This window comes from Propithecus coquereli, unplaced genomic scaffold (genome assembly GCF_000956105.1).
Source record: "Propithecus coquereli isolate 6110/MARCELLA unplaced genomic scaffold, Pcoq_1.0 Scaffold42, whole genome shotgun sequence".
In the NCBI taxonomy this organism is placed as follows: Eukaryota; Metazoa; Chordata; class Mammalia; order Primates; family Indriidae; genus Propithecus; species Propithecus coquereli.
In genome coordinates, this window is record NW_012149952.1 from 1,874,198 (window position 1) to 1,886,855 (window position 12,658).

Below are 12,658 nucleotides of genomic sequence, written 5' to 3' on the forward strand. Positions count from 1 at the left end.
ACGCCATGGGGTGGCGACGCTTATCCCCACAGAGAGGCGACAGCATTTGTCCCCAGATCCTGCAGCCAATGGTGGCAGAACCAAGCCGACAGCCAAACTCACCAGCTCACGCTGGGCTGCCGTGGAGTCTGCGGCTGTTCACTCGGCCTGGGCCACACCACCCGCCAAGGTGGTTCAAAGTCAAGATTCCTGATTTGCCCCAACCCGGGGTCTCTGGAAGATGCCATCACCTCTGACACGCTGACAACACGCGTCCAGGACGCCCACCCACAAAGTGCTCCCGATACACTGCACCCCAGCCTGGCGTTCTCTCTTCCTGCTAGACCAGAAATGTCACCAGGGTGGAAATGCTGGCACGACCCGCCTGAGATCCCTCAACCCCTGCTCGCTCCGATAGAACTTTCCGAGATAGTGAAAAATGTTCTCTATCTGTGCTGTTCAATGTGATAGCCACTAGTTGGAGAAGCTAAATGTTTTAATGCGTTCAATTTTAAGTAATTTAAGTTTATATTTAAATAGCCCCTTGTGGCTAATAGCTATGATATGAGAGAGCATAACCCTGTACTCTCCAAAACTCGAGTTCCATCGCAAGAGAGCTCACAAGCAGGCACAATTGATTCCTCCCGCCTCCCCAGCCTCACACACACTCACCTGCCCCATCCCACCCGGCCCTCCGCCCGCCCAGGGAGTTGCAGCTTCCTCAGGACGCCCCGAGGACTACCTCGGCCTCCACACCTCTGCACATGCTGTCTGTGCTGCCTGGTACGCCTCCCCGCGCACCCCATTATCTGCCTCATTCTTACTCCAGGTCTCAGCTCAGATGTCTCCTCCTCCAGGAAGCCCTCCGGTCGAGTGAGGTGTCCCCTTGGGCTCTCCCAGACCCCTGGGCTCCTCCATCCCAGCCCTGATCGCTTTGGATCATCATTGTCTGGGGATGGGTTCTGTCCCTGCCCCCACATAGGACTGTGAGCCTCGCTGTGGACTAAGGCAGGGCAGGGTCAGTCTCAGTCACCCACGTGTCACCAGCACCGCCCAGCACCCAGGTCTGGGCACTGGGAGCATGTGTTGGAATGGATGAAGAAATAAATGAATGGAGGATGCTTTTGTAAACTAGGCTAAGACTTCCCTCTTTCCCTGAGCCTCAGTTTTCACATCTGTGAGGTGGGAATAGTTATGTGTGGTGGCTGCGGGGTGAGGTAGTCTGTGTTGGGCCTTCCTGCAGGGGCCCGCCTGGCCCAGGGGAATTGCTCAAACAGAGGCTGCTGTTGCTGCCCACTGAGTAGAAGAGGTTAATGGAGGTCAGGGGAGGAGCCCGGGGAAGCCCAGTAAGTTCCCCAGTCACTCTGGAAAACTGGTTCAACCAGTGTCTTCTGTCCCAGGGAGCACAGGTGGAGCCCGTGGAAAGGGGACACTGAGGCTGGACCAGCCTCTCTGCGGTGTCTCTAAGGTGTCCCCAGGACCCCCACGGAGCTGGCCCACTTCAGACAGCCAGGCCCAGCCCTCTGGCCCCCTTGGTGTCCAGCAGGTGGCCCCTTGGCGTCTCTACAAGAAATGAAGATTCCCACGAGGACCCAGGGCCACTTCTCAAAGAGCCTCCTGCTGTCAGGTAAGGAGGGGACATTCCCCAAAGACTGAGGGAGAAGGTGGGACTTAGCCCAGGGCTGAAGTTTCCTCTCAGAAGGAGGGAAAGCTTATCCAGGAAGTTGGGGGGCAGTAGAATCACAGCCCTGTGGCTGTTTTATCTATGGAATTTCCTAGAATGTCAGGACCATGAAGGCAGGAATTTATTTGTGTTTGATTCCCTGCTGTATCCCCAGTGCCTAGAAATCTAGGGAAGTTTAGACCTATTTTACATAGTTGGTATTGTAGCTTATGTTAACATCATATATATGCCTGTTAGTATTGGTTAAATAAATGAATGAATGAATTCAGAGAGCCCAAGCGTTTGGAGGCAGACCACATAGCATCTCAGGGTGGAAAAACCTTCTGAGTCAACGAGATGGCAAGTCTGTGGCATTGTGGCTGTATTTCCACTCCTACACCCGGGGCAGACATCACTAATCAATCCCAGCACTGTTTCCAGCAAACAGCACTCGGAACCCTTGCTCCCATATGAGGATCTCTATCTAGGGAAGAGAATGCCATGGTCCCTGTCCAACACCCCTGATCTCAGGCCTCCCTCATAACTCCCCGCAGCCTTGATCCTGGCACTCTGGAGGCCCCAAGGCTCCCAGGCAGCCCTCCACATCCAGAAGATTCCAGAGCGGCCTCAAAAGAACCAGGACCTTCTCCTTTCTGTCCAGGGTGTCCCAGACACCTTCCAGGACATCAACTGGTACCTGGGGGAGGAGGCCTATGGAGGCACAAGGCTATTCACCTACATACCTGAGCTACAGCGGCCCCAGAGGGACGGCAGCGCCATGAAACAGCGAGACATCGTGGGCTTCCCCAATGGTTCCATGCTGCTGCGACGCGCCCAGCCCACAGACAGCGGCACCTACCAAGTAGCCATCACCATCAACCCTGCCTGGACCATGAAGGCCAAGACCGAGGTCCAGGTGGCCGGTGAGTGTCAGGGTCTGGGGAAGGGGTGGGGAAGCTAATGGGCCTTGAACCACTACCGTGGACCAGGCCCTGCACAAACACCATTTTATTTAGTTCTCTCATTCAACACATACTGCTTGAGCACCCACTATGCGCCAGGCCCTAGAGCTATCCTTTAATCCTCACATGCATTCACTAATAAAATATCTGTTATTAATAAATACCTGCCTTGTGCCAGACACTGGAGAACTCACCATCTCATTTATTCCTCACATGCATTAATTAATCAAATATTTAATTGAGCATTTACTGTATGCCTGGTCATAAGGAATATACCGCTCAATCTTTATGTTCATAAGGCAAATGTTTATTGATGAATCCACTCTGGGAAGAGTGCTAGGGACGGGGTGGTGGACAATTGCAATGGTTTCTCAATCACGGCGCTACTGATATCTCGGACTGGCCAGTTCTTTGCAGTAAAAGGCTTATGCGTCGTAGAGAAGTGTAGCAGCATCCCTGGACTCTACTCTCTGGATGCCGGTATCATCTTCCTACTCATGACAACCAAAAATGTCTCTAGATATCGCCAAATATCTCCCAGGGGCAAAATCGCCCCTGGTTGAGAACCGCTGCCCCATATTAACTCATTTTTACCTTAAAACAACTCTGCGAGGCAGGCGCCATCATTGTTTCCCTTTTACAGACGGGGACACTCCAGCACAGAGAGGTTATGACTTGCCCAGTAAAGAGAACTAACTAGGAAGATGCACCGTAAGAAGGGAGGTCACCAGGGAGGCCTCACCGAAGAAGAGACATTTGCGGAGAGACCAGAAGAAATCTGGTCTTCTGTAGTCTGAATGGTTGTGTCCCCCATGAATGCATATGACAAAATCTTGACCGCCCCCTCCCCCAGCTATTAAAAAGTGGGGCCTCTGGAAGGTGATTAGATCACGAGAGCAGAGCACTCGTGAATGGGATTAGTGCTCTTATAAAACAGGCCCAAGGGAGCTCGTGTGAACCTCCCCCCACGTAGGGACACAGCAGGAAGGCGCCCTGCAGCCCTGAAGAGGGCCCTCGCCAGGACCCGACCGTGTTGGCACCTTGATCTTGGATTTCCCAGCCTCCAGAACTGTCAGAAATAAATTCTCGTTGTTTGCAAGGCACCCAGTTTGTGGCATTTTGTTATAGCAGCCCTAACGGACTGAGACAGGAGGAAACCACGCAGGTGCAAGGCCCTGAGGCTAGACGAGCTCGGTGTGTTCGAAGCATGGACAAAGGGCGCCATGGCCACCCGACGGTTAGCAGGAGGTTGAAGGAGGCAAGATCTGAGAGGCACACAAGGGCCAGACTCATAGATCATAGAGAGAATTTGATGAGAAGCCACTAGAGGGTTTTAAACACAGATGTGTTCTGATTCTTGGTGTAACCCCGGGGTGGGGAACCTGTGGCCTTCTAAGTCCTTAAGTGTGGCCTTTTGACTGAATCCAAATTTTATAGAGCAGATGTTTTTATTTTTATTAATACATCTTTGTCTTTTCTATTTTTATTTTATTTTTAAAATGAACATATTTAAAATACCAAAGAATAAATAAGTTTCAATGAAATAATCCTCCCAGATGGACTGGAACAATTAGAACATTAGTAAGCCATAGGGCTAAATTGACGCTGCTACGCTCATGATTTAGTTCTAACTTCCCCCGTCTGAGTGGCACCACTACCGAACAAGGCTGGTTGGCAAGGGTTTATGGGGGTCGAGTACGCCAGTCTGTTATCGGCTTTTGACAACAGTGCACTATGTTTCTGTTTGAAGTGGAATTTGTGAGTAGTTGTACAGCTCGACAGTATTTTTTTTAAATTCTGTCTGCTTAACAGCCCATCATGCCAAAGAAGACCAAGAGATCGCTGAAGGAAGAAAACAGATTTTTTTTTAATGAGGTTGGGAATTGCAATATTATCTTGTTTCTGCTAAAGATAAGATGATTTGCTTGCTTTGTGATACTGCAATATCGACATTAAAGGAATTCAATGCTTATCAGCATTATAATACTCATAAGGACCACAAATATTTTAAATTAGAGGGAGAGGCATGAAAGGTTGTACTGCAGAAGTTAAAAGACAAAAAGCAAAAGCAAAGACAATTCTTTCAAGCAGCAATAAGATCTGGAAATAATGCCACTGCAGCGATTTTTAAAGTAGCTTATATACTTGAGGAAAAAGGGAAGCCACTTGGTGATGTAGAAATTGTGAAAGAAAGCATTGTCGAAGCTGTAGGATACCTAGACCCCCAATAACGTCTCAAAGTACAAACAACTGCCTCTTTCAAGGACAACCACAACTCACGGGCAGCATGAATTAGCCTTCAACTTAACAGAACAACTTCATGCAACGCTTCAAAAGGAAAACAGATATTATTCGATTGCTTTGGATGGATCAGGTGATACTACTGACTCCGAGCAGGTTTTACAATTCATTCCGGTCATAACAGAAGATTTTCTTTGCTACAAAGAGCTACTCCCTTTGGGTACTCCAGCAAACAGAACATGAGGAATAGATATCTTCAACAACTTTCAAGATAAAGGTCATGAAGTTGGACTGAATTTGGTAAATTTAGTGAGTGTATGTACAGATGGTGCCCCTTCCATGACAGGAAAACATGAAGGGTTTATTGCACGGATTTTAAAGAAGTATTAACAGATCCCGATGCTCTCATTTCTTTTCATTGTATCTTGCATCAACAAAACCTCTGTGCTAAAGCTACTATTTTAAGTGACACTTTGCAACAAGTTATAAGTATTGTTAACTACATTAGTGCAAATGCAACACTCATGGTCATTTTCCTAACAAGCTAAAGTTTAACAGATGAGGTATTCAGTGTGGATTTGCTGTATCATTCTAAAGTGCGTTGGCTATTGCAAGGACAAATGTTAGCCAAAATTTTATTTCTTAAAGAACAGATAGTTAAATTTTATGAAGAACAGAGTCATCAATGTGAATTATTGAAAGAAGATTTCTATAAGAATGCAGCATTTCTGTGTGATATCACGTCAAATCAAAACAACTTGGATATCTCTTTGTGAGGTAAAACTAAATCTATATCTGATATGTGGCAAAAAATTCAAGCATTTTGTAAAAAGCTACCTGTTTTCGAAACATTTCTTCAAAAGGAGATTTCGGATGAACATTTTCTGCAGTTAGCCAAGGTCAATGATGAGCAGGATGACATGTGAGAAACATCTGAAGAATACGCAGCTGTTATAGACCTATTGATTGGAGAACACAATGAAAGGTTCACTGACTTTGACAATCATGACATCACATTCAAATTAGCATTTGAGCCTCACCTAGTTGATATCACCAAGGCACCTAAAGAACTACAGATGGGATTGATGGAACTCTCAGTTGATGACAATTTAAAGTCATTGCTTGATGCTAAGAAAGATTCAATTGGAATATGGAAAAACGCAGTAGAATATCCGTATCTTCAGCAACATGCTCAAAAAATGCTTTCTTGCTTTTCAACCACTTATGGCTGCAAATCTACATTCTCCTACCTAACCCAAGTCAAGACGTCCTTAAGGTCACAAATGACTGACACCCATCGAGAAGATCAACTGAAACTGCAGACCTCCGTGCTGCAACCAAATGTTCAAATCCTTTCCAACAAAAACCAGACCCAACAAAGTCATTAAAAGGTTAGTTAACTTTAAAATTAACAAATAGTTTTCATTTTTTGAAATTATTAAGTACATAGTGTTACTACTTAGATTTTCACAAAATAATGTACATTTTTTAAGTATATCTAACTGATATTTTTTTGAATGCGGCCTTATTTGATTACAGCTACATTAATGCAGCCATCCAACACGAAAAGTTTCCCCACCCCTGGTGTAACCCCTCCGTGTGGTGCAGTGCAGGTTGAATTTCTGTTTTATCCAGGAGGGAACTGGGACTCAGGTGGTTTAAGACATTTCCAGAACATGAGACAACTAATCAGAGAATCAGTGGCAGAGTCAGGATTCGAACGTGGGGCCACCTGAGCCAAAGGTGCGTAGCTGCCTCCCACAGATGCTACGTTGCTCAGTCGCGACTTCCTTCCGGAGCCACTCCCCTAGTGCCTCCTGTGTCTGGCCTGTACTGGGCAGTGCTGGGGACACAGTGGTGACTGAGACCGCTCTGGCCCTGCTCTCCTGGGGCTCACAGACCAATAGGGAAGGCAGATATTCACTAAATAATCACACACATACAAAATATATCACTCAGCTCCATACGTAATGCCAAAAAATAAAAATAAAAATGAATTTTAAAAAATGCATCATTCTGAACTGTGGCAGATACCGTGAAGGAAAGCGCAGGGATTACGAGATTGTAAGTGGAAGATCCATTCTGGGCATCGGGAGGTTGCCCTGGGAAGGCCATCCTTCAACGAGGCTTGAATGACAACTAGAAGTTCTCAGCAGAGGGGAAAGAGCTGGGGAGTGGTCTGGGCAGTGGGCTCAGCCTGTGCAAAGGGCCTGTGGCAGGAGGCCAGTGTGGCTGAGGCAGGAGAGTGCGAGGGGCATCCTTGGTGACCAGCGCGGCAGGATGTGTCTGAGCCAAGGCTCAGGCTATAAGGACAGAAGCTCCCTCCAACTCAACCCCACTCAAAGTGGGCGGCACCTTGTGCAACCCCAGGGGGAACTGCCAGCATGTCAGCTCCAGGAGGCCAGGGTTTCTGTCTGGTTCATAGTTGCCTCCTGGGAGCCCAGAGCAGGGCTGGACACACTGCCCAACAAGCAGATGGCTGGGGACCCAGCAGGGCCTGGTGGGCAGTGGGCTTGTGAGGAAGGCAAGGTGCAAATTTTGACGGTCCCTATGGGGACTGAATTTAAAAACCATAATTAAATTAAATTAAATTAAATATTTGTAATAATTCTGTGCATGAAACAAAGTTTGTGTTCAGTACTTATATGTGGAATTTTCCATTTGTGATGTCATGTCGATGCCCAGAAACTTTCGGATATTTTTGGATTAGGAATGCTCAACCCATTACTAGAGCAGCCCCAGTGTACAGATGGGGAAACTGAGGCTCAGAGAAGGGAGGTCGGTTGCTCAAGATCCCACAGCCAGGAAGCAGCGGAAACTGGACTCAAAAGCGCAGAGGGGGATCACGGTCATTTACAGCTTGTGTCTGTTGTCCCCTGAATCTAGCCAGGGGGACTTGGGCTTCTCCCCTAATCTGCACACACTCCTCGAAGCCCTCTGGGCCTCTGACACCCAAGGCAGTTAATTACGAAACCCAGCTCCCCTGACTGACCACCTACAGAGCACCTCACATGCATTTGTGCTCTGTGTCCTCCCCCCATTTTACAGATAGGGAAACTGAGGCACTGGGAGTTTAAGTAACTTGCCCAGGTCACGCAGCTAGAGAACAGCAGATGCAGGACTTAAACCCAGGCCGGCTGGCTCCAGAGCCCATAGCCTTAGCCATGACTTTCTTTTGCCTCCTGGAGGACTAAGCAGATGATGTCATGGATTTAATACTTATCAGCAAAATGACCTTTAGTCAAATGACCAAACCCCTCAAGCCCTCCGCTTCTACATCTATAAAACAGGGGCGACAATGACACCTCCATCTTGGGGTCGTTAGAAGTACTAGCTCGGCAGATCTATGTGAAGCTGCTGATTTTTAAGCTGTGAAAATAAGCACAGAAGACCTATCCAACAGGAAAAACAAAGGCTACTTATTCAGCTCCTGCGGCAGAAAGGGAGGCAGCCAGAGTCACTTGTATTCAGGCAGAGACTCAAAGACAGGCCGGGGAGTGGAAGAGCGTCACAGTGGGAAGAGGGATGGCTTCAGCTGTGCCCTGATCGGAGGCTGTTGGCCCAGGGAAGCTGCAGGTGACTCACTGGAAATCCCACAGCTGACCAGTGGCAGAGTCAGGATTCAAACACAACTCTTCCAGACGCCCTTGCCTACGGGCTTTATGCACTCATTAATTCAATGACTTAGTCATTGTTGGAGAAAATGTAAACAAAACAAAATAACAATGATGCCAATAATAGTAACATAATAGTTAAACTAATTTTACAGGCACTTGTTAAGAGCTTTATATTGCCCAGTGAGGTTGGAGTTTTCATCAGCTCCGTTTTATGGGGGCTCCTAGGGGACTAACAGGGAGGGGAGCTCTGGATGTTGTAAGGAGACTATGCAAGGAGGTGGGGTGCGGGGCACTGGGGAGGCTCCCTGAGTCAGCCAACACAGCCTCGGCCACCTCCTGAGTCACTCACAGAAGCCACTGAGTTTTCACTCGCTGTTCTGGGGATCCAATAAGGTAGAAGGTGCAAAAGTTGCAAGCACAGCGTCGGGAAGAGGAACAGCCTGCAATCCTCTGGGCCTTGATTTCCTCATCTGCAAAATGGGCCTAATTTAGCTACCTTCCTGGGCTGTGGGGACAAATACCAAATATGCCCAAAGACCAGGCAAGCCTGGGTGTGGGTGATCCCCTCCCCCCCAGTTAAATTTTCAAATAGGTTTTGGACACTTTGAACGTGAAAACTTTTAGGGAAGTGGATTAAACAAAGGTTGACTCAAAATATGTATTAATTTGATTGCACAAGTACATATAAAATGACGCTCTAGTCCATTTGGAAATAACAGTCTTTCCTCCACCCATACAGAGCCCGAAATAGCTTATTCCCACCCTTCGAGGGCTCCCAGGACAAAGGTGCCTCTTTTGGAAGACACACAAGAGGGGTCATTAGGAGTTCAGGTGGTCTGAATGTGATCCCAGCACTGCTCTTATCGTGAGCCCTCAGGCAAGTCGATTTAAGTCTCTGTGCCTCAGTTTCCTCATCTGTAAAATGGCACAGAACCTACTGTTTTGTTGACTAATTGAGAGAACATTGTGTGTGTGTGTGTGTGTGTAGCTATTCATTCAGTCTTCCTAACCCTAAGCGTTAGGAATTCTTACTATCCTCATTTCATAGATGAGCCAAGTCTCAGAGAGGTTGAGTAATTTGCCCAAGGTCACACAGCCGGTAGGCAGCAGAGACTCGAACCCCAGCATCACAGCCTCATAGGCTTTGAACGTAGCTGCCAAGAAGGGCTGGGATATAGCAGGCGTCCAGTTTGAGATTACAGCTGGGAGGGCCTCGTGCTGGGGTCAGAAGAGCAGGAGCCAGGTCGGTGTGGTCCCACCTGTGGCAAGTCCAGTTTAAGAATCCTGCGGGTCCCTTCTGTCTCCTACAAATCACAGCCCAGAACCTCATGCTTTTGCTGGAAGGAAGGAGGCGTCATCGACTGGGGGGAGGAAAAGCGAGTTGGTGGGTTGGGGGTGGGGAAGCGTGTCAGGAGGTAGGTTCGGGATGCGCTGGGGGTGGCGGGAAATCCTAAGGAAGCAGAGATTTTGAGGTGGGGGTGCTGAGGAGTCCCATCTGGGACAGGTGTTCTACGTGCCTTCCAGATGGTCGGATACTCAGGTCTGAAAAGCAGGAGAGAGCAGGGGGGGCTGGAAGTAGGACACCGCCCACCAGTGCTCCCTCGATAATCGGTGCTCGCTGATGCAGGCAGCGGTGGGGGAGCCCTCCCGCGACATCACACAGGTCTTTTTCTCTCTGTCCTCAGAAAAGCACAAGGACCTGCCCGGCGCACACCTGCCCATGAATGCGGGCATCGTGGCCACCATCATCATCGGATCTCTCGCTGCCGGGGCCCTCCTCATCGGCAGCATTGCCTGTCTCCTGGTGACAAGAAGCTGGAGGGGCCAGAGCCACAGGTATAGAGCCCCAGGCCTCTCCTTCCTCTGTCTCCTCCTCCTCCTTTCCTCTCAGGTCCCATTGAATCTTCCACAAATTACATCATCCAACTCATACACCATCTCATCAAATCTTGGAACCCCTGACGTGACAAGGATCTTTTTGTCCTTTATTACACAGAATTCTGCATTTCAAGAGACAGGGTACCTATTCTTAAGCTGGCCTACCAAAAATAAGAAATTTTGTATACTCCATAACTCATTAGCTTCAGGTATGGCTGGATCCAGGGGCTCGATTTTTGTCAGGAAACTCCTCCATGCACTCCTCAACTCTGTTTTTTCCTATGATGGTGTCATTCTCAGGCAGGCTGTCACCTGGTGTGACAAGATAGCTCCCAGTGGCTCCAGGCTTATATGCCACCAGTTCGGCCACCCCAGAGGAAGGAGAGTACTTTGTTCCTGCTAGTTCCAGCAAAAGCCCCAAGCCTGTCTCTCATTGGTTTAACTTAGACCACCTGTCCTGACTTGAACCAATCATTGTGGCCAGGTGTCGGAATGCTCTGATGGGCCAAACTTGGGCTGGTCGAGCAGCCCTAGAGCCAAGGGTAGATCAAGCTCCACGTGATCAAATGGACTGAGAGCGGGGAGGGGCTCCCCAAAGGAGGAAAACTGGATGCTATTGTGAAAGAAGGGGAGTGGATGGCGGGCAGGCAAAGCCATCGGATGACACCTACCTGTGTAGAGACGGGAGCCACCAGGCCCGGCCTCAAGTGTAATAAACATATTCAAATGAGTCGATTTAAAGAGACATACTAAGGAAATCATTAGACAAGTGGACGCAGCAGCGTCATTAGATGGTCTCTATAAATGGTGATGTCCGGGGGACATTGCTTGTTGGCATAAGGTGGCAGCCGGGGAGACGGGGATTGCGGCTGGGGCTTGTGGAGGAAGAGGCTGGCAGGGGACAGAGTGACCATCTCGCCCTCTGGGGCTGGTGGGTTTTCCAGCCTCCCTGGGTCTTTCTCCGCCCACCTGAGCGTCTCACTCTCCCAATGTCTGTCCCCTCCGTACACCCCCAGGACGACGACCACAGAGAACCCGGATCGGGGCCCCAGTCACAGCGCTGGTAAGTGGGGGGGCTCCAGGTCTCACTACCCAGCCCTCCTCCCGGCTCCCACCTCTTCTGCCCCAGGGGCCTCCCAGTGCCCCCCAGACCTCTCTGCCGCACCCTAGACTCAGCCCGCAGAACCTGAGCACATCAGCAGCCCCCCAAACCTGCTTTTCCTCCTCTTCTCCTCGGCCGGCACCCCCATCTCATGGTGCAGGGGATCCCGTCCGCCCCTACAGGCCACGACCAACCCAGCCCCATCCCCTGCATCCGCCGCCCAGCTCCCCACCGCCCTCCCCGCCCGTTCCTGCGCAGGGTCCTTCTGAAACGCTGATCCTGTCACTCTCTGCTCAGAGGCCCTCCGGGGCTACCCGGTGCCCTTGGGACAAAGTGCAGGCGCCTTAACATGGCCCTCCAGGCCTTGCGTAACCTGGTCCCCACTGTCCGTCCTGGCTTCGTCTCTCACACATAACATTCCCCTCCTCAAAAACAAGAAAAAAAATTATGTGTGTGCGTGTGTGCGTGTGTGCGTGTGTGATCCAAACAGACCAAACACGGTTCCTCATATGTGGCCGCCTCCCACCACCAGGCCTCTGCACGCGCCCGCTCCTGCCTTCGCATAGCTCTCGCTCCTCTTTACTGTCTCAGATGTCCCCTCCTCCAGGAAGCCCTCCCTGACCCCCAGGCTGATTAGGCGCCCATCTGGGCTCCCACATCCCCCCAAGACCCCCAACGCCAGCCCTGTACAGCCTGGGTTGTCACCCTGGGGATGGGTCAGTCTCCCCAACTGGACTATGAGCCCCGGGGCGGGGGGCCTGAGCAGGACTGTCTTGATCACTGCTATGTCCCCAGCACCCGGTTTGGCAAGAAGAAGTGTTTGCATAAATGTTAGTTGAACGAATGAATAAACGAATGTGGGCAGGCAGCCAGAGCGGGTCTGTGGGTCCCATCGGTCAGCTGGTACCGTCCCCCCCTTGTCCTGTGTTTCAGGTAACAACAATGCCTACGAACTAATGTCATCTCCAGCCTTCCCGGTGTCTCCCCTCAGTGACAAGGGGTCCACGAACTCAGCCCTGGTGAGCCCATCCCCACCCTCTCCCCTCAGGACAACTTCTCGAAGGGCGCCCCAGGGTACCGTGGCACAGAGTTTGGGAACTTCATCTCTCTCTCTCTCTCTCTCTCTCTCTCTCCCTATTTTAAAAATCATAAAGAAAAGAGACTGGAAGGAAACAGCACAACAAAAATGGGGAGTGGGCCGGGCGCGGTGGCTCAC

General features: G+C 49.8%; 1 protein-coding gene across 1 annotated transcript in view; it reads left to right on the forward strand.

The window, feature by feature from the left end:
• Window positions 1-1,549: 1,549 nt before the first annotated feature.
• Window positions 1,550-12,658, forward strand: part of CEACAM19 (carcinoembryonic antigen-related cell adhesion molecule 19) — a 12,945-nt gene continuing 1,836 nt past the window's right edge. Inside the window, exons 1-5 of the mRNA XM_012653236.1 lie at window positions 1,550-1,606; window positions 2,197-2,565; window positions 10,148-10,390; window positions 11,356-11,403; window positions 12,376-12,480. Of these exons, the coding sequence (XP_012508690.1) occupies window positions 1,552-1,606; window positions 2,197-2,565; window positions 10,148-10,390; window positions 11,356-11,403; window positions 12,376-12,480 (820 nt within the window). The 5' untranslated portion in view covers window positions 1,550-1,551. The remainder of the gene's footprint in view (window positions 1,607-2,196; window positions 2,566-10,147; window positions 10,391-11,355; window positions 11,404-12,375; window positions 12,481-12,658) is intronic.